The sequence below is a fragment of the Melospiza georgiana genome, chromosome 3 (genome assembly GCF_028018845.1).
Source record: "Melospiza georgiana isolate bMelGeo1 chromosome 3, bMelGeo1.pri, whole genome shotgun sequence".
NCBI classification, from domain to species: domain Eukaryota; kingdom Metazoa; phylum Chordata; class Aves; order Passeriformes; family Passerellidae; genus Melospiza; species Melospiza georgiana.
The window spans coordinates 73,060,651-73,082,516 of record NC_080432.1 but is presented as its reverse complement, the minus strand read 5'-3'; the positions used below and the strand labels follow the sequence as shown (position 1 = coordinate 73,082,516).

General features: G+C 36.7%; 1 protein-coding gene across 1 annotated transcript in view; it reads left to right on the top strand.

The window, feature by feature from the left end:
* LAMA2 (laminin subunit alpha 2) overlaps positions 1 to 21,866 on the top strand; it is a 251,425-nt gene that overhangs the window by 179,636 nt on the left and 49,923 nt on the right. Inside the window, exons 36-41 of the mRNA XM_058019923.1 lie at positions 847 to 1,009; positions 5,319 to 5,529; positions 6,993 to 7,109; positions 8,243 to 8,406; positions 11,812 to 11,950; positions 17,471 to 17,573. Of these exons, the coding sequence (XP_057875906.1) occupies positions 847 to 1,009; positions 5,319 to 5,529; positions 6,993 to 7,109; positions 8,243 to 8,406; positions 11,812 to 11,950; positions 17,471 to 17,573 (897 nt within the window). The remainder of the gene's footprint in view (positions 1 to 846; positions 1,010 to 5,318; positions 5,530 to 6,992; positions 7,110 to 8,242; positions 8,407 to 11,811; positions 11,951 to 17,470; positions 17,574 to 21,866) is intronic.

The window sequence follows — 21,866 nt, the reverse complement described above, 5'->3', positions numbered from 1 at the left end:
TGTCTTCAATTAAATATTTTATTTTAAATACTCATAAGTACCCCTGTGACCAGGAACAGTGCCATTTTAGAGAAATCAGTTACTTGGGAGCTCTGTACTGTGGAAGGGCAGCAATACTTTTTAAAATTGAAGATGGAACTGTTTGCCATAAATGACCTAGTTGCTTCTGAAAGTGAGTATTCTAATATGTTGTGGTGTGCTATGGCAGAAAGATTTTAGTCCATCCTTGAGTATGATGCTGTGTGTACAGCTTTATCTGTTTGGAATAATTTGGCTGTTCCAAACAAATTTACAATAAACCTTCATATACTCCAACCCTCAAATTTTTTTTCCATTTATGGGTATCTTCTTCTAAACATATGAGTGGGCTTAGACATCTGTGGGTGTCTCACTCCTCTTCTGATTCATTTTCTAAAATTTCACAATTGTTTATTCTTCCCAGAACTGTTAAGTCTGAATGCTAAAAATGACATATTTTAATGTTCTCCAAAAGTAATTTAAGCCTAATTTTCATTGCTTGTCCTCCCTGCTCCTTAATTCTACAAGCAATATAGCAAACTGTCTTCTGCTTGTTTTGAAGGTTCAGTGCAAATTCTTTCTTTGAGGAGCAGGAGGAGGGGAGCAATGTATTTATCATCCTGGATATAAAGACTTGCTCAGTTATTGTGTTGAAAAGTGAACTATAATAAACAGTTTGATGAAACATATATTATTTTCTCATTTGTTACTGACCATTGGATCACAGCAGAAATAACCAGTGCAAGTGTGTGCCACTGATAGAGTAGGCAGCTTCTCTGTTGATTTTAATTACTAGCTCCTTACATAAGGTATTTTGGTCCCCTGCAGCTGCAAAAGAAGATGCTGTGAAACTGAATGAGACACTCAGAACTCAAGACAAGACTTTGGAGAAGAGTCTTCCAGAACTGCAGAGTGAGGCTGAAGGAATGGTCATACAGATGAGAAACAGAGACTTCAGTGTGCAAGAAAAAATGGCTCAAGATGAGTTAAAGTGAGTAGAGAGACCCCAGTCTCCAACCTCCTAGTGACAATGTCTGATTCTTGTAAGTGTGATTGTCATGTTTGCCAGTCAAGTTTTCTAGCTGAGGCTTACAGAAATGTGAGAGAAAGCAAAGTCTAATACTTTGTATCTGTTGATATAGCATTTGCATTCTTGAAAATGCTTACATATGTGAAAAGCAATCCCAAGGAAATTATTTCCCTGCTCCACAGGTACCAGCAACATTTTTAATTGAATTCTAATTTTTCTCAGTTTGTTTTTAGTTTCTGCTTCAGACCTGATGAATGGCTTTAGTACTAAAAATTCCATCTGGAAGCTTGGGGATTTTCCCTGGAAAACTAGTTGGTCTAATAAAAATAATAACTGTCTGACAAGTTTGTTCAATATAATAGACATTATAAAGTCATAAATAGACATTATATCTAAACATATTTTGCCACGTTTAGAATGGTGTAGGTCAGAATAAACCATTTCTGTGGCATAGTTCAGAAGCCTGCTGTTTGGTTATTTAATTATCTGTAAATAAATGTATACATATAATTATATTGGCAGCTGTTTATAAAGCAATATGCCAAATGCTGAAAACTTACCTGACTGAGAAAAATACTTGGCTTGAAGTTAAAAATTCTGGTAGTTTGTTACATCTTTATGAGTAAGACCAGGCATATTTCCAGAGTTAGACTTTGCTTAGCTCTTCACCAGTGCAAACATCTAGCAGGGAATCCAGCTGAGCAGGGACACGGTCCATTGAAGTTGTGATGGATCAAAAAACTGTCTGGGCTAGAGTTATGCAGGCCTGAAAATGTCAGTTATCAGGTGTGTGCATACTGTAAGGAGACACAAATGGAATACAAAATTAGCTGAGAATTCCAAGCAGTTTAGAATCAGATTTGCACTGCCTATCTTAGACTTTTCAGTCTAAGATAAAACCAGATCATTTTCTGGAAATCCCGCTAGTGCAGTATTTCTTCCCATAACTGATAGCTCTGCTTTCAGTTCTCTTGAGAAAGAATATATTGCAAACTTATTTGTAAGCAATGTTTTATTGCTTTTTCATCTGATTCCACTGAGTCTCTTCTATGCCTTCTCTACTCACACAAAGAAGTAAACCAGTAAAAAGTTGAGATGAGAAAAATTTAGCCAAACCTTTGAAAGTGCTGCCTGCAAATTTAGGGCTGGTTGGAGAAGGGCCTTTCAAACAAGGTATTATTAGTCCTCAAATGCTATTACTGACATGAAACTGTCAGACTACAATGAAATAATTTCCTACTCTAGCCCAATAGCTAGAGTAGAAAATGCAGTAGGTTTTTTTTGAGGGACAGAACTTCCCTCCTTCTTTCATTCTTCCTGAAATGTACAAAGTGAGTTTTTAAATTTCTCTGTATAGGAATACTTTTTCTACTAAGAGATATGTGAATATATTCATTGATTTCAAATAAGGTTTATGGTTTATCTTAAGGGTAGGGTTACCTCTTTATAGGCAGTCACTGAGATCCAAGAAATTTTGGCAGCCAATTTTGGCAGCCAACTCAACAGAAAGTAAATTAGTCACTGTGCATTACAGGGTAGGGAGGAAAGGACCCTAGAGATGTTGTTTTCTGAAAATGCCTCTTGAAGGAAAATGTTATAAAACTCTTTAAATAGCGTAGTAAGAAAGTGGATAGCGTACACTCTGCAAGGAAGAAGAGTGAAGAAAAATTAATCATTCTTAGAACTCTGGAGGTACAGGTGCATGGATGTGGATCTCTGTGCTCCACACATGTGTGTACTCTCTACAAGACCCATTTGACATACTTAATTTTGAATAAAGTAAGGCTCTTGCACGCCTCATGATCACTTTGAGGTGCTTACACTTTGGTGAGTTGTCTTTTGTCAGTGATTGTATTCTGTTTTCAGAATTTTGTCCGAGAACAGAATGACAAGATTCAGTGGATTCTCTGCTGTGTTTTCAGTGAATTCTCAAAACTTAAATAAAGAAGACAAATGAAGTACAGTTTTCTTATTTTCATAGATGGCAAAGCTTCCCTTACATATGCAGGTTTTTCCCTTATTTTCCTTGAAATTTTTCAAATCCAGGCTCTTATTGCCTTAGTGTACTGAAATGGCATATTAGTTATAGTAATTTCTCTCTAAAAGAGCATATAGAGAAATACACCAGTTGCTGTTTTGAAGTGCCATGATTTTAGTATTTATGAAGTATATCTTTCACTATTTTATAACATTCCTTCATGTTTTCTCAGATGCCACTGAGTTGCTATCAGGGGATGCTGTGAGCCAGAATTCTTTCTTTCTGTTTAGTATGCTGAGTAGCTTTATTTTTGTGTGACGTTTTCTTCCAGTAATTTGTCTGATGGCTTCTGAATCTCTGTGAATTTCTATCATCCACTTTCCTGGGGGAATGAATTGCATAACTCAGCCATGCAGTGTTGGAAGATATGCCTCCTATGTTTTGACATAGCTTCCTGATATTTCTATTTTTGTTTTTGAAGAGACATGGGATAGTTGATCACATTATAAATGCTATTCATGATGTTACAATCCTTATTTCTTCTCCTTCTGCTGGTAGGGCAATTCTAACATATTTAGGCTCTCATGTGCAGTTAATGGGTTTTAATCATTTTGTTATGAGTCTCTAATCTTGTTTGTTCTTTCGCACTTGTTTTGAGCATCCAGACCATTCAACATTCCATGTGTTAGGCCAGATCTGTGACTGTTTCTTCGAAAACTTCAAGCATTTTGTATAGTTTTATTCTTTTTCCAGGATGGTTTCTAGTGAAAGTAGCACAGCTTAAGTGTACAAGAGAGTATTTCAAGAAATGTGGCACAGTCCAGTCACACAAAAGTTCTAAAGCAAGGGATTACATGGAACAGATTGCCTCATACTTCATTAGAAAGAGCAGAGGGAAAATGCTCAACAGATCAGTATGAAAGTGCTATCTTAGGAGCAGCAAGGAAGAGTTTTGAGGTAGACTACTGGATGGATAAGTAGTTTGAACTGTGCTATGAGGCAAGGGAATAAAAGGAAAATCCATCTGTTTCATACTCTTCCTCCAATACTGCAGTGTCATATAGGTGTCAAAATTTGCCAGAAGTGCAAGACAGGAGCTTCTTATGGAAGAATAATGGAGGAGGTATGAGAGAAATCCTGAATTCCTTTCTACACTTCTGTGACAGGGTGTCAATATTGGGATTTAGTTTTTGATTAAATATTTTGTCCTCAGAAGTTGTGAATTCAACATGTGAATAATTTTTTCAATCAAAACCAAAGGCAGAATTGATGGAAAAAAAAACTTCAATCCATCTCAGAAAATCCCCAAACTAAGATTACAATTTGACTTCCCTTGGCTCCACTTCAGACTCTTAATCTAAGTTATGTCCAGTGTCAGCATATCTTTTCCTCCTTGCCCATATCTTTTTGGTGTGCATTTATTTATATGTTTATTTTTAGAAGATTCCTAATGGAACTGACTACAGGCAGGCCAAATTGCAAGGTTTTTAAAAAAAATACAGTTCTTGCTTTCCACACTTTGGCATAATGAAACAGGAAGAAAAACTTATTGTGTCCTAGGTGGAAGAGTGATAAATTTCTTCCGTAGTTATTATCTGTCCTACATATTCCAGTTTACTTAGGATTTTTCTTATCCCTAAGTATCATTTTGGAAGTGCCTGAGGTGCCACTTTTTTTTCCTGCCCTTGACATATAATTGGATTAACACAGTGGTGTTGCCTTTGGTGAAACTGATTTGAGGCAGGCAGATGACAGGACTCCAGTTCCTTTAAACTGGGATCAGCAAAATCCATTCAGAATACTCCAGAGTTTATTTTAGATAAGCAAAATTTTTTGACTACTGGAAGTCATAAATCCAAGGATCTAGGTTTGGGTTTTTTTAATTTCACCAGAAAGAATTTATGATTTTTGACTGTCTAGTCTATAGCAGTTGTCTACTTCAAGACAGCTTGAAATTGGTGAAATGTTTCAGAAAACTTCAATTTGCCAATCAGATCTCAAGAATGGAAATTAACCAAAAAAATTAATTAAAAAAATAGTCTTCAAAGGAGAGTATTTGAATATATTCTGCTTCATAAGTAGGCCCTAAGTGGAATTTAAAAACCTCTTTTAAGAAAGGGCTTAGAAACAGCTGTCCTTTCACTTTATTAAGCATGTGTCATCTTGAAAATTACTTTGAGACTTAATTTAATTTCCTTTTCTTCTATTTCATTTCCTTTTTATTGAGACTATTCAGATTATTTGTGTAGGGAATATGAACTCAGTGTCTTCATAGGTTGCAATGTATTTCAGGAATGCCGAAGATCTTTTGGACAAGGTGAAGAAATTATTTGGTGAGCCCAGTGAGAAAAATGAGGATCTCAAAAATGAGGTCCGGGACAAGCTAGCAGACTACCAAAGCAAAATTGCTGATGCTCAAGATCTGCTAAAAGAAGCTGCAAGTAAAATTTGGGAGGCCGATCGTTTATCTGCAGTCAACCAAAAAAATATGACCATGCTGGAGGTGAGTGCTGACAGGCTTTATCCTCAATTACTTGGTTTCTGATTAAAGATGGAACCTTTGCATGATTAAATATTGAAACAAAAATATAAGCCAAAAAAAGTATTATAAAAATCTAACTCTATCTAATGTAATTTAAAGGGAACGTGTTCCTCAGAATGAGGAAGTGCACTGGCTTTTAAAAGTAGAATTACTCCCCTGCTTTATTGAAATAATACCATCTGCTTTGTGGAAGGTACACTGGATTTATTATTCTGTGGGAAATTAAATTCAACCCAGTCTAAATAGTCATGTAAAATTCAAAGCATGTGCTCAATATTTAAATAGGAGTTCTGTTAAAATCTTTGCTGTCATATATTTGCTTCTAGAAAACTTACCCTTTCATCTCCCTCTCCAGCCCCTGGGAAAGAAGACTGAAGGGGGTGTGTGGATATTACAGAGTAATAAATCAAACTCTATCCTTGGTAGTTAGTAGCTGTTATAAATGATCTCTCTCATAGAAGAGGGGTCTGCTTGTGATTTAATTTAAATTGCAGAGACTTAAAGAGCATATTATACTGTACATTAACAAGCATTTAACCAAGACATAAAGAGCAGAGTCACCCTAATGAAGATGAATGTTTCAGCTCTGTATCTCGGTGAGCTTTCACCTCAAGTACAGTATGAGGTTAGAGTTCTGAGACCTCCGTTCTCAGCAGAGATTTCTGTGCTTGTTTGAATTAAGGAAATGCAGTGATCTGAGGAATTTAGGTGATCTCTGTCCTGTGCATTTTCTTCCCAAAGGTGGATGAGTAAAGGTTGGAGAAATTACCTGCTATTTCAGTTTTAAAAATACTCTCTGCATCACTGTAGCAGAGTGCCTTTCCAGCAGTCCTGCCCACAAGGCTGCCATGGCTTCCTGTCAGACTAATCTGTGATACTCAATGGATCTTGCACAGGAAATTGCCAATGCTTTATTCAGCAGTCCATCCTTACCACACAATATGCAGTAGTTTTACTAATTGGAAAACCAGAAATCTTTAGGTTACTCCAAACCTTTTATTTTGCATTCAGCAGTTGATGAAGTACCAGTGGATGGAAGCAGGAAAGCAGCAGAATATTATTATAAAATTTTCCTTCATTGTCAGAGGTGATTTACAAAATTAGCAACTTACACATCTGGATAACCATTAGGATTTGTAACTTTGTGGTTTGTTTTGTAGTAGTACTTCAGGCAATTACCTCTGTTAGAGAGCAACAAAAACCTTTCCACGTGGGAGGACAGTACACAGCTGGGAATGGGAGGACAAAGGAAAGATACCTTACATGTGCTTTATTCTTGTCACCATTTCAGCTCTGAGGGCTCAGAGAGTTGCAGAAGGGGCATTGTGGCATGGTGACAAAATGCAGTCTTGTACTGAGGTGCTGGCATTTGAACTGTTCTGGTAAACAACTTGTCTTTTTCTTTGTGTGAACTCATCCTATAGAAAAGGAAGCAAGCTGTAGAAGATGGTAGACAAGATGTTGAAAAGACCCTTCAGGAAGGGAATGATGTCCTTGATGAAGCCAATAAACTTGCAAATGACATCAGCATAGCTGTAGAGGTGAGAATGTATCATCCTTACCAGAGATTAAGTACAACAAAACATCATTATGGAAGCAAAATAGATTAATAAAGTAACACTTAATTTTTCATTGTATTTATCAATATTGAAATATTTTACTTGGGATATTTTTTTTTCTATTGCTGTATAGTAGAAAAGCTAGTCTGGTGTATAAAAATTAATAATTTGGAGTTTTAAAAGATTCGTTGGATTACATGTGAGCTAGGTCACAATGTTTTTTAGGGATTCTGCCATTTATAAATGTAGTATTCTGATTGTGGTACTAACTTTATCTTGAGAATTACAGATGCAGCAGACACATTCACATTCTCACTGCAACTCTGTAATCTAGGTATAGATTTGTCTGCACAAAAACTGTGTATCAGAAGGAAGCTTCAGAAATAATTTGTTGCCTGTGGCCACAATTTTAAGTCTAGACAGATCAGGGAGAGGATTGAAATCTCATTTTACATAATATTTTTGAAAATTCTGCCTTAAAAGTTTTGCCAACAGAGTTTGAGATCAGTGTTGTAGCTACAAAAAAAAAAAAAAGCCATCTTGAAGTATCATTGGTTCTGCAGGTATTTCCAGCATGCATTGCAGCTTGCCATAATAAATGGAAAAATGCTCTTTGGAGAAATGGAAAAGGAGACACAGTGAAACAGCTTTTTGGAACAGGAATGGCAAGTCTTCAAAAAACATAGTTCTTACTGAGAAGCTTTAATAAGCAAAAAGATGTTGTATCCACTCAAAGGGTCCTGAAACATGAAACTTCTGCCACTTAATGGTTATTACTGTGGAGCACAGCAACAATTTAATATAGCTATACATGCATCTACATTTAGGAAGGAAATCCAAATTAGTCTATAAACTTTAAACCATGCAATTCCTTAATTATAAAAGAAAAGCTTCTACTAAGCTCAAGAGAGATGAGTAGCTCTTGGAATATTGTTTATCTCCTCTCTGCTTTCCGGTCCAGCCTTTCCTGTTACTCATTCTATACTAGTTCCCTGAAATTTTAATGCATGGGTAAGTTAAGATAATAGCCCACAAGGAAATAAGAAACACCCTGATATATAGATACAGAATGCTAGCAATCAGAAATTCAAAGGCTTTTCTTTTGCCATTTTCAGTATGTGGAAGGTGTTGCAAATAAGATACAGCCAATGTCTGATCAGCTGAAAGACAAAATAGATGACTTATCACAAGAAATTCGTGACAGGATGCTTCCAGAAAAGGTGTTGCAAGCTGAGAACCATGCGGGCCAGCTGAATGAATCATCTGCAGTGCTGGATGGGTAAGGCAGACATTCACTGGTAATGCTAAAATCAAATCATGAAGCAGGTTTGCAAAATTGCTTCACAGAACTTGAAGGGCATTCCTCTTCTTTGACATCTGCCACTGGGGGTATACAAATTACAGGGGCATATACAAGTATACAACTGTTGAGTTAGTCAATTTATGGAGCTCTTTTAAGCAGTTTCCTACATCTTGTGATTCTTATAGCTTGCTGCTATGTTGTGAAAAAAATAGCAATTCTTCTTAAAGAGCTCCCTACACATTTTCATGTGCATTTGTTAGAAACAAGTAGTATTTTCCTTTTTAAGATGACCATTTTGGTAGGAGACTATTATTGTGATTTTTAAATTGCTAAATTGTTTACTGTCAGAAGTTCCCCTTAGTGATGGACAGTAATTTCTCTACCAGTTTCAAAACTCTCTCCAAAAAATGTAGTTGTCCTGGATGAAGATGCTTAAACCCAAGAACAGAAACTTCAGTTTCTGTTTACCACTATCACATTCCTAAATACAAAAACTGCAATGCCCTTCATTTATATGACCACATATGACTGCTCTTTCAGCAGAATGTTGCTATATAACTCATCATGAAAATAGCTTCATGGAAAGAATATAAAGCAAGGTTTTGTTGGGTTTTTGGGAATTTTTGGGGAAAAAGAGAAGGGATGTCTTTTGTTTTATTGCATTCTATGCGCTTAAGAAAGCAAGCCATAAATAGTAAATGTAATTTGCAATAGTAATACCCAGAAATAGACCATGGAAATTCTGCCTCTTGGACCTGTCCCCAGCACCAGCCTCTAGTTTCATTATTTTGTAAAAGCACTGCATGAAAAAAGGTATTATTTTTTAAACATTAAGAATATGCTACTTTTTTGCTCCTTCTATCTTTTAGATACTACCTGAAGACTTGAATATCCCAAAGACTTGTGAGCAGATGCTTAACACAGTTTTTTCTTACCAGCATCTGTAATTTTGAGGAAAAGACAGGAAATTAGCTCTGATACTTGCAAAATTACATGACTTCATTTACAGTGTAGTTACACTACTGTAGACACCCAATGTAATACATGTTTTAAGGTGTGCATAAAATAATGATAGCTGTGGTTTCCTGGGTAAAAATGAACTTGAAAATGAGTGACTTCAGTGTCACACCCAACCACACATGAATATCTGAATACTTGGAAGGTTGTTGTGAAGGAACTAAGAAAGAGAGAAAATGTAGACAAAAAAGATTTTGCTTCCCAGTCAAATATTGGCAAGACATGCTTTGAGATGTAGCTTTTTAACTATTCAAAAGAGACCTTTTTATGGGTGTTTGTATGTGCTTCTGTCTTAATGTAGGTGACAGCTTGGCCTTAAGGACCTTAGGGTAGTGTTCAAGATGTTGTAACAGCACTATGCATACCTATGTCTGATCCAGAAATCAACATCAGATTCTCAAAAAAAGACAATAAACTCCACAGAACCAAGGATATTAAAAATTATGTCTAAAGGCAAGTTGTTCAAAGTTAAAATTTCTAATGTGATACATATGAAGATACATATCTTCAAATATCTTCATGTGATACATGAAGATACATAAATTCAAAGGACAACGAAATACCATGGTGCTGTGCAATCAGGATAAAGCTGTTTACTTCATGCACTGACAAGAAATAGTTGTAGTTTACAGGCATATACAGTCTCTATCAGTTTGAGAAATTAAAAAGTGTATCTATCTTCACAACTGGCACTTGAGTGTCTTTCAGACAATTCTAAATTTGGTGATCTAGATTACTGTTTCTTCTTACAGGAGAGATAGAGGGAGAGCCCTGTCTCTCCAGTCACCTTCTAAGGATTCTAATAATATATTGATTGACAATGAGGATGTTCTCTTGAGTGTTAGAACATGGAACCATTCATGAACTTACCCTAGGAAAAGAATTGTTATTTCTGCTGTGTACAAGGAAGCATTAGCATGGGCTTCTCCCTTGTGGCTAATTGCCTGCTCATGAGTAAGCACCATTGGTATTTGGCAAATTCAGTTTAGGTTTTTCCTAACCAGAAAGGATTTGAACCATGTTTCTAAGCAGTTCTTGAGGTACTTGCTAGGTAAGTATTCTGGGCTCCACATTTGTTTAATAGAGCATCACAGAAACTTAGAGTGGCCTAGTGAGCTCCAGCCATTGTTGAGGAAAGAGATTCACTTTTCCAGGGATGATGCAGAGGCAGCTCAGTCATGCAGTTTCTGCAGTAACCTAAAGGGAATCTCTCTCCCTCTTTTAGCTACATGCTGAATCCAGGGACTATATCTTCTGTCCACTTTGTCTTTTCTGTGGCATTTGGTAGAAATCAGTGAGTAATTGATGCGAGGATCAGAGCCCAGCTGTCACAGTTCTCCAGAGAACAGATAAATTACTGGGATGGATTTTCCTTTCTTACACACACACTCTCTCAATGACTAGTTTATACAAGCTGGAACAGGTCCAACAGGAGTAATCTCTGTCTCTCTCATATTGCCATACACGTGCATGGCTAAAGAATTTCCCAGAGAGGCAAAAATCCAAGTTCAGATCCATTCTTATCTAGTTCAAGTGGGGATTTTACTGCATTTACACTTAATTCTTAAAATCAACATAGGCATTGGTCATAAAGGCTACTGAGATAGTTGTCTTCAAGTTCATTCTGTAGATGCAGCAATTCTTTGTAGAAAATGTTTTAATATATCATACAGAGAGAGTGCAAGAAAAGTTATTTCCCCAGCCTGCTGACTAGAAATTTCCCTAGGAAGGAGGCTAGCTGAACACTGTCTCTGCACCAGCAAATACTAACTGTATTTATTTATAGCAATCAGAATGGAGTATTTCATGTAAATTGGACATCACATTCAATATGAAGCATTACTGCCTATGTTTTTCATTTTGGTCAGCAAACTTAACATTTAGGATTTGGTTTAGACTGTGAGATTGCCTTCAAAACTAGCAATTCTGTGTTTGGCAGCCAGACCAAGAAATTAGTTTTTCAGATATTCTGCTTTAAAAGATGCCTGTGGTGATCCTTCATACAGTTCAGGTTTCCTCAAGTTGCCTGGCTCAGCGCATAGCCTAAAAACCCACATGATGAATATGCTACTTGCATTAGAGCATTAAGCACAGTGTTATCTTTTCTCAGTGTCTGGTCTATTTTTATCTCACAGAACTTCTCTTTTAGTGAACATTGTTCTTTATGTTTCTCTGCCCAGATGAAATATTAATTCCATTTAAACACATGATGCCAGATCTCCTGAAATCTCAAATGTAGCGTTGCTCTCTAAACACCTTAGAAATAGCCTTAGAAATACAGGCTGTTTCAAAATGTAGGATACTCTGTTCTGTTGAGCTCTGGCAGCAGGTTTAATGGTATGTTTACTTTCCTCATCCCAACAGAATCCTTACTGAAGCAAAAAACCTCTCTTTCAATGCCACACGTGCTTTCAATGCTTATACTAACATCAAGGATTCCATAGATGAAGCTGAAAGAGTTGCCAAGGAAGCCAAGTCTCTTGCAAATGAAGCTATGCAAGAGGTAAGGAAAATGAGTACATGAAAAAGAACGTTTAGATTTTTTGTGGAATGTGCTACATCTGATCTCAGATCCATGTTTTGCCATCTTAAAACTTTATGTGAAGACCTTTGCCATCAAACATTCTTGTTTTTGTGATCAGAAAGCTATGCCTCTGTCATAGCTATGTGTACCTTCAGACAGTCCCTATTTATTCCTAACTCATGATCCTTAATTTTGTTCCCCATTTTATTTACTATCCTTCCTCCTGAAGGATAGTAAATAAAATGTGTATGGCTCAAGCCAACAGCTTTGATTCAGGAGCCATCTGATATTCAATAGTGCAAGTTTAGATGTGGATAATACATTCATTAAATATAAAGAACTTGGTACCTTAATTAACTCTTCAACTTAGTTCCCTGAAAATGCTTGAAGACACTTCTCTGCACATCAGATGAACTGCATGCACCTGGCCAGAATTCTAGAAATGGAGAATTGTAGGAGGAGAGTGGAAATTTTATTCGCTTTGTGACCTCTACTAGTTTTTGCAGAGAAATTTTATTCTCACTATGAGGTAGCATTGTAAACTTCCAGAGAAAATGAAGAGAACTTTTAAAAATAGGATTGTAAGGTAAAGTCAGCTCTCCACCCTGGGTCACAATGAAGATCTTGGCTCTTTGATGCTTATACTGTGAGCAGAAAGCATTCTGAGCATAGCCAAAATTATCTTTAAGGTCGATATCAGAGGAGTTAGTGGCTAATTTGTGGGAGTCGGTCAGAGACCAACAGGCATGCCCTCCACATGCATACAGAAATGTGAGGCAGTGACAGTATAATAAGAGAGTGCCAGAACTTATATTTGATATAGGGACTTGTAGATGAGCAGAAACAACTTGTAGTTACAGCACATGTATGTGAATAAATGTACATGAATAAAAGTAGCTTTCAGAGGGCTACTTCAGTCAAATGCATTATGAGAATAGCAAAATCAATCACGTGCTGTGAAGCTCTGTATTCGTCAGAGGGATAAAGTGAAGGAGCCACTGCCCAAAAATTTCAATATTTGCGGGCTGTTTATATTTTCAGTGTTTTTTCTAATAACACTAACCACTGTATTTCTCTCTTAATGAATAAAATCACCTCACACATTACAATGTGCTAGTTCCCTGTAAATTGTTCTTTGTTTTACCAGAATGCCTAATTACACCACAGAAGTAAATAAGGGCCTGGCCCTTTTTGTTTTTTCCTTCTCATTAGAATTTAATATGCAATGTCTTTTTCTCCTTTCACAACTTGGAATGAGTGAGACAGGCAGCTGTTTCAAGGATTGAAAAGGAGAAAAAAAGACACATAGAGCAATAAAGAAACAAAGCTAGCAATTACAGGATGATGACAAAAGTATATATATTACTGGGTGATTATAGCATAGAGAGAAAGGGGATTGATAATTTAATTGATGGAGGTCAAGATGGATGATATGATGTAAATAGAAGCAAGTGAGTAGCAAGGAAAGAGATGAAGATATTAGGGTGATGTTTTCAGCATCTCCTTTGCATGTATTTATTAGAAGGAGCTTGGTTTTTTTTTTATGAGCAGAGTATGTGAAATGGGGATCTAGTTGATGAGGAAGAAAATTGAGGCAGCTGATGCCTTTTAAATGTGATTGACTTGATATAGAGGTCATTGGTGGTTTGCCATCAAATTGCTGCAGAGCAATAGATTTAGCTATTATTTTTTATATGTTCATTTGAGGGTTTTGAGCCAGATTTTAAAAATATGTCAGCTGTGAACTACAGTCATCCCTTCTTTATTCTGTTTCCTTGTTTTTATTTAAAGACTGTTGAATGGTTGCTCAGCCTAGGTGAAGAATTTAACTGGTAAAACTGGTAACCAGGTAAATCAGGGTCCCACTTTCTGGAGGTCCCAAGGAGCTTTTAGCTGAGCTTCAGCACAAGACCAGGAAGGTACCCTCAGTCAGAGCTGTCTGGAGCACAGTGGCTCAAAAGGTCTCCTAGAAGGCAGCATAAGCCCCTAGAAGGTGTGATGCCAGCTTTCTGAGAAGCTGCTGTGGGGACCCTGTGACATGATGGTGATCATGTCTTTCCCCTCCTTTTGAAAGAGCATGTTCTCTTCTGGATGCCTGTTTGCTGTAAAAGACTCTTGAGTTCCAGGTGTGAATAAATAATGGAGAAAAGTGCTGTAGCTCACTTTGCTTCCCTGATCCTCACCTTTCCTATTCACCAGGAATAATGTTGGTGCAGGGGGATGAAGTTTTCCCAACAGCAACAAGCTGGTGTATGAACCAGAGACTGTATGGACAGGTTTTGGTTTTAGGTTCTATCCTCTACATCGCTGGACCAAATTATTTACAAGAATCTTCATGATATCTCAAGGGGGTTTTTGTTTTGGTTTTGGTTTGTAATGGGAAAATGACTTAATTTTCAAATTAATCTAATGTTGCTAAAGCATGAATGAAAAGATGCTCAAAATCCATTGCGATTACAGGAAGCTTGATAAATTACTGGAAAAATGTATTAAAAATATGACAGAAAAATTCCTCCTGAGGTTTTTATGATGGATTTGCTCTCCCCTTTGAAAGCAAAATAAATTCATCAGAAATGAGAAATCTTTAGCATTCAGGCAGTTTCAGCATTCCATTACTTAGATAGTAACAGATAGGAGTCAGGTTAACATATTCTGGTCTTATCTCATAGATCGGAATGGTAGTTGCACACTGTATATTAAAAAAGTGGATTATTCTTAGGCTGTTTAGAAAGGACTTAGAGGCTGGGGACTGTAGGAAGCACAAGGGACACATCAAGTGTTTAGGGTCCTGCTTTCTTCTTTGATTTTGACTTTCTTTGTAGATGGTGCCCCAGCAGTTCTGTTGGCTGTCTAGATTTCCTAACATAAAGCTGCCTAGAAATCCTTGGGAGGATGCCCTGAGGTGCAAATAATTTTTGGTATCCATCTTCAGGACTAGCAGAAATGAGAGTAACCCTGTTTCTTGCATAGGAGGAAACTTCACAATGTAAGTGTATGGGAAAAGAAAATCATTCAAGAACAAGGCAGAACTATTTTTAACTGATTTGAATTAGCACTAAGCCTAAAATCTTTGTACCTGTGTAAGTTCATGTGATCCTCAACACTGCCCCAGTGCATTTATGCCTGTAAACCATGACTGAGGCAGCACTGTTTGGGTACATGACATGGTCCCACTTCTGCATAAGATGAAGCAGAGGTTCAAACTGCCCAGGGTTTGCATGGGGAGGGTAGGGGCCATGAGAAAGCCACAGGGACAGGAAGGTACTGTCTGCAGGTTGTGGACATTTTGGAAGAGACAGAATTAGAACAAATTAAATTCTAGAGACCCTGACATTTTCAAATTTATTTTGAATCACAATATTTTTTTCTTTTTTTTAGTTCTCTTTTTTTTTAACAGTATTTGTCCCAATGTAGAAAATAATGTCAAAATCTGTTGGCTATAAATCCTACTAAAGTAAAGTGGTTCACCATGACCCAGGCTTGCCACAAGTGTATGGACTCACACAAAGTCATAAAATGTTTGGGTTTTAATTACTGACTGCTTCATGACTTGACATCTCATGGACCCCATGAAAAACTAGTAAAAAGGTACATTTTCTATCAGATGTCTTAATAAATCCTTATTTTCAAAATTCTTTTTAAAAAATATGAAATAAAACTTTTAATTAGTACAAGTTTATTCTCTCTGAAAGGGCTCTTCTAGTATTAACTTTATGCTGAAACCTGTTTCTGACTAATTGTCAGCACTTGCCCAATTACTGTCCCTGATTTGATGAACTTCTTGATATTGCATTGTAAATCTGGCTTTCCAACGTCATTGCATTGAGTATAAACTGCCTCAGCAGCCTGTCAGCCATGCCTAGTTATATAACAATAATAATAACAATAACAACAACAACAACAACAATCATTATTTTTGAAGTCTGTGGTCACAGAGTGATCACACTCTGGGTTCTGTTTCTAGTAGAAAAAGAAATTTTAAAGTATTGTCTGATTTGACAGGTGCATCTGTTCCAAAATCTGGCCAAACATTCTTCCTTCAGAAGCAGTCTTTTGCTTCACTGGGTATTTTTTTTATTTTTTCCTGTTTTCTTTTTTATAGTTTTCTGTTACCAGTGCTGCTTGTTACTATGTGGTAGAGAAAATCTATAAGAAACTCATTTTTTTCATCTTTTGAATGTATATGTTTTTGTTGTTGAAAGGAATGTGTACACAGCTTAATATTTCAGGTGAGCTTGGGAAATGGCAGTGATGTGTGCCTTAGTTCTTAAAGTCACACAAAAGCTTGTATTTACATCCTATCTAAATACAAGGAATTCTTTAATAGCTATATCCCTGTGACATGGCAACATATATACTGTGAGATATCCCCTAATAAAAAGCTTGGTTCTGAATTTTGAAAGTGTCCAAAGCATTCTTTAAGATTTTTAAAAGAAAGAGAAACAGCAAGTTTACTACATGTTTTTTTACAGTATCATTGAAAAACATCAGAGCTTCAGCAATATGTGAAATGTCACTTCTGGGCTTGCTCATTATAAAAATAATGAATAGCAATAATAATTGTGTCATTTAATTGACACACAGTTAATTTTTGAGTATATGTATCTGCCCTGGAAAATGAAAAGTAGCTGCTTCTTAATTACATACCAGTTACAAGGCTATGACCCATGACTAATACAGAATGTTATCTGGCTGTCAGGAGTATTCTCAAAGAAATGTATTCAGTATGATGTGTGACCTGAGTTCAGTCTTACAAACTGAGCAGTAAGTGGTTCAGAACCTGGAGCATTTTCTACTGACTGAAAACACTAATCTAATTTAGAAAAATCATTCCACCTATTGATCAGTCTCTGCACTGAAAGTAGAGATGGATGTTTTTCAGGAGAAAGATCTTTAAGTAGCATGATAGGATGAAGGATGGTAACTTAGTAATAAAATTCTTTCAGATTAACTGCAGTTTGCCCTTCTTTTAAAACTCTATTTCTTATTTCTTTACTCACCTAGCAATTACAATTTTTTAATTTAACTACAGATGAATCTCAGTTGTCATTATTAGAGTCATCAGATCCAGTCTGGCCTCTAAAGTTTCTGTAGCTGCAGTTGGAGAGAAATACTGTATTTCATGGTGTTCTGTCCATAGCTGGAAGAATAAATACATATTGTATTGTAACATAGACATATTTTGTATGTTGGTTTTGGACAGTTTTGCTCTTAGAGTCAAATCTGTTTCTTTAATACTGTAAGAATGTCTCTCTTTATTGATGTAATCTCTCATATTCCAAAGGGGATCTGACATACCATTAAAAAAAATTTTTAGAAAATTTTAGAATTTTTTTATTTTAGTTCTGTTAGACTAATATTATGGCTGTGGGATGTAATTCAGAGTTCATTGATGTGCATGTAAAATGTAGATGACTGTTCACTTAGATCATGATCACATGTCTTTTATGACCTCAGACTTTCCTGTCTGTTTGACACTTTGTTTTTCTCTGTCCACAGACGTCTGGTCCTGAAGGATCACTGAAGGATGGCGCCAAGAACTCACTCAAGAAAAGCTTCAGGGTCCTTAACGAAGCCAAGATGTTAGAAAGTGATGTTAAAGGTATGTGCAGGATATGGCATTCAGACCCACTAAATAGAGCAAAAATATGTTGTGAGGCTGCTGTGCTTCTCTTGCTAACTACAATAAGGGCAAGAATAAGGACAGAAAAATTGCACAGAGTAAATATTGAAGGCTGAGTTTTAAACTTGTCACAGAGATGATGCATGAATCTTCCTCATCCTGCCAGCTTAGTTAAACTAAGAAACTAATAAGAGGCTTGTTTCTTATTAGAAACAAGACAGATTTTCATAATAGAGCCCTGTTTTCTATGTTTTGGCAGAAAAAAATCTATTTTGCCTCCTGGGAGATACATTAAGAAGAACATGCAGCATAAAGGAGGTGATCCATGCACCTTAGTCATCTTTTGGCTATTACTGCACTTTAGTTTTGGCAGCTCTATGACTTCTAACTGCAGAACTCGTTAACAAGTAAACACAATGTTTAATAAGGTCATAAAGCATAATGTTTCACACGGTCATTAATTGCATTTCATTGTCATACACTGTTTGAAAGTGAAAAACATTATTATTTTCTTGTAGTCGAACTGAGGGAAAGAAATGTGTCTGAGTTACTCGTAGATCTTGGGTGTATATTTAGGGTCTTCTTTATTGCAACTCTCTACTTCTAGATTCAGTACAGATTTAGGGCTGGAGGAACACATTTCAGGAAATATGTTATAGAAAATCACAAGACTATTGGAAGAGGCCAGTGTGCAATTTCAGCAGCATGGCTGAAGCGGAAAAAAATAGTGATGCTTTCTGGAATGCAAACTGCTGCAGCTTGCCATGGCTGGTGTATGAGACACTAAAACAGCTGTGTGAGGCAGCCTCTCCCCTGCCACAGCACTCCAGTGAGCACACTCAGCACCTCAGACCAGAGTCCACAGCTCCCTGTGCCCCCCAGGCAGGTCTAGTGAAGTAAAGCACAGTTCCCTGTTTTCAAGGACAAATTAAAATGGTGTCTCTACAAGCATGGGCGTGAATTCCCTGTGTCCACACAACTGTCCAATTTAACCCTGAGACAAGATTTATTACTGCAGAGAATTTTGAAAAAAGTTATTTTCCCATTGTACCAGTGAAAATTTAAGTTGATAACAGTTTCGTAATTCAGAAGAAAATGTCCAGACAGCCTAAAGATTCATAAAGCAAACTTAATGCAAGCAGGCAGCAATGCTTAAAATGCACATATTAGATCTTTGTCTATGTTTTTGCCCCAAACTGAAGGGTAATGAGATGGAGCTTTCTTTAATGCTTTCCAATACATCTTAAAGTGCTTCATAAAGACAAACATTCTGAACTTGAACAGTATGCCTTTTTACATCTAATAAAACATGTCCATGCTCCACAGCTAGACCCGTGAAAATCAGTTAGCATTGTGCCCAGAATGCAGATGTGTGAGAAGAAAATGCAATGACATACTTCTATTCCCCACTCTGCTTTTCCACCAAAGTGGTGATATTGTTAGTATTGTGAATAACACAGAACATGGGTTATTAGCATTATGAACTAATTCTTTCTGGATGTCTTGCTTTTCCCATGAGAGAAATTGAGAGTTCAATGTCAAACTAATAGAAAGGTATTTTCTTAGAATCCTTATAAAGCCACCCTTTCAGAGTCTCAGCTGGAAGTGCAGGATGGCTAATGGGCACTCTATAAAGATCTGGTAGACAGAACTAATCACTAGCTTAAAATTTCTCTGTCTGCACTATAGGAAGTACATTAGTTTAAGTAATGAAGACCCATAATCCACTCAGCTAATATACGCTCCAAAAATCCAGCCTGAGCCGTGATAGAGATGGGAGTGTTTTCTTCTTACATTATGACATTCCCCTGATTTGTGGCCAATTACCTGAGTTATAAAATGGCTGTTAATCATAAAAATGTTTTATATTACCACCAAAGACTGCTGAAACAGTCCTTACAAAGCAAAGCTTGTGACAGAAGCTATTAAAATGAAGATTTAGTCATTTCTCTCTCTGTGGGGTGAGGAGTTAGAACGAATAACCCTGGTGGGAGAAGCAAAATCTGTGTGTAGTACTGTGGCTAGGAAGGAATTTTGAAATTTGGCCTATCAGTGTATAAATGCTGCTGATCAATGAAAAGTGAAAATAAGATACACAAACTCCTCTTCAGCTCGAGACTGCTGTCAGGTGGCTACTGAAATTCTGCTAATGTAATTTCTTTTGCTTAAGAATTGACAGCTTGCGGGGGATGTGTCTTGTCAGACAACATGTGAATATTTTTAGCTAAAACATTTTCCAGCTGATAGGCAACATATCCAGCTTATAGATCCCATGTTTGTGTATTTTCCTCTGAGTGGTCTTTCTGCTGACCTCGCATGTTGTTGTATTCACCAGATTATGGCAGTCAGTGCTGAAGGTACTTTTTTGAAAAAGTTAAACTTAATTAGCTGCATTTCTCTAGTTACATCTCTTTCTCCTGTTTGTTCCTAATGCCAGTTTCTAAGTCTTGCTTGGTTTAGGAAGAAAAGAATCAGTTTGTGACTAATGTTCCTCTTTATAGGATGAGACTGTGGGAAGCAGGAATGCTATTTGGAAGAAGTAACCCAAAGATAACAGAAAGGGATGTGTGTAACAGTCAGTTCATTTCTGCCGTCTCCAGTCAATAAGAACAGATGCATTTGTTGCTCCTTGTAGATTTCCAACTTTAGTCTGGTTTTGGGATACATGAATTTAGTAGCATAGCCTCATTGCTGTTTTCTTGGTCAGTTTCATGTGGAAAAACTGCATTTATCCATACTGCCAAAAGATACCTGTTTCCACTATGTTCCTCTATATGTTTGTTCCACCATGATGGTGGCACATCATCATGAATTAACCAGTCACCTATTTATGTGATCTGCAGAGACTTGTAAAACCCCGTGTCTCTCGTAAATGACTCTGTATAAACAGTAAGTAACTAAATTCCTGAGTTCATCTTAAGATGAAATATATGTGCACAGCATTGTTTGTTTTCATTTGACTCCATTCATGCAGAGGAGTAAGGGATGATGCTTTATCCTGTAATGCTTTGTTTAATGTGAACAGAAATTGAAAATCTTTGTTCATGTTAACCAAGCCAGCAAATGCAAAGGCCAGTACATGCAAAGTCCTTCAGGTTCCTGCTTACTCTTTAGGGTTTAGTTTCAGCAATGCATGACTAGTTTTGCTGATTTGAACAGTGCATTTATTGGCATCTTGTGCAGAGCTGATCAAGTGAAAAAAAACAGGATTGAGATAAATTTCTCATGATACTGCTCAACCTACACTTTAATGAGAGCTGACAGTGCCCGGCATCTTTCAGCACAGACCTACTAACCTCTTCCAAGTCAGACAGGCTCTAAAGATTGAAGCTGCCTGTATTTTGACAAACTTCAGCACTCAGCTGGAGGATCTGGAGGATTTTGGGCCTTCAAATCATTGTCACAGTTTTTTTATAAATGCTTATAATTAAAGGATGTGGAAAAGCTGACATGAAGTCAGTTCAGTTTGTGATTTATGCAAGAGATTAGTCCAGTGCTTAGTGAAGATGCCATCTGGATTACAAGATAAGAAGTTGCTTCAAAACAAAACTTAATATCTCTGTGAAAAATGAACAATTTCCTTGAAAAGATGACATGGAACATAAAATCTCCTCACTTCCCCTTGTGTAAAAGCCTCCCTAGGAACACTTATTTATGGTTTTATTATTGTAACTAAAAAAAACCCTACCCACAGTAAAACTGTATTTGAGGAATAAAAAGAAAAAATGCTAAACAGGTAGAGGCTCAATATTCAATTTCAGAATTTTTAGGGAAACTTCCCTTGTTAAATTCCATAAAAACCACTTTGCTGCTATGGTTACAAAGCTGTAAAGGGAAGTCTGGAAACATGATTCTTCAGAAGTATAACTGGGGGATAATTAGCATGCTGGACAGGCAGAGTAGAAAGGAAAAAAAGAGATTATTTAAAAGTATGTTACAAAGTTAGAACATCACCACCATAAATGAGTCAAACTTCTCAGAAATATTGACACATTTTATAAACACCAACATTCCACTTGAAATACCAAGAAATTATCAGGCAGACCATAATTTCAGAAATAAATGGTGGAAATAAAAGCAGGTTTTTTGGTATTATTATTTAACAGGAAAAGAACTCGGATAAAATCTCAAGGCACGCAAGACCAGATTCTCATTAATTCATCCTGGTTTAACAATGTCATGTTACAGGTAGCCTCCTTCAGCAGTGGGGACATAACCTGCCATTTAAAAATAAAGCTGTTTTTAAGGAGAAGAGTGACCATATCATATATG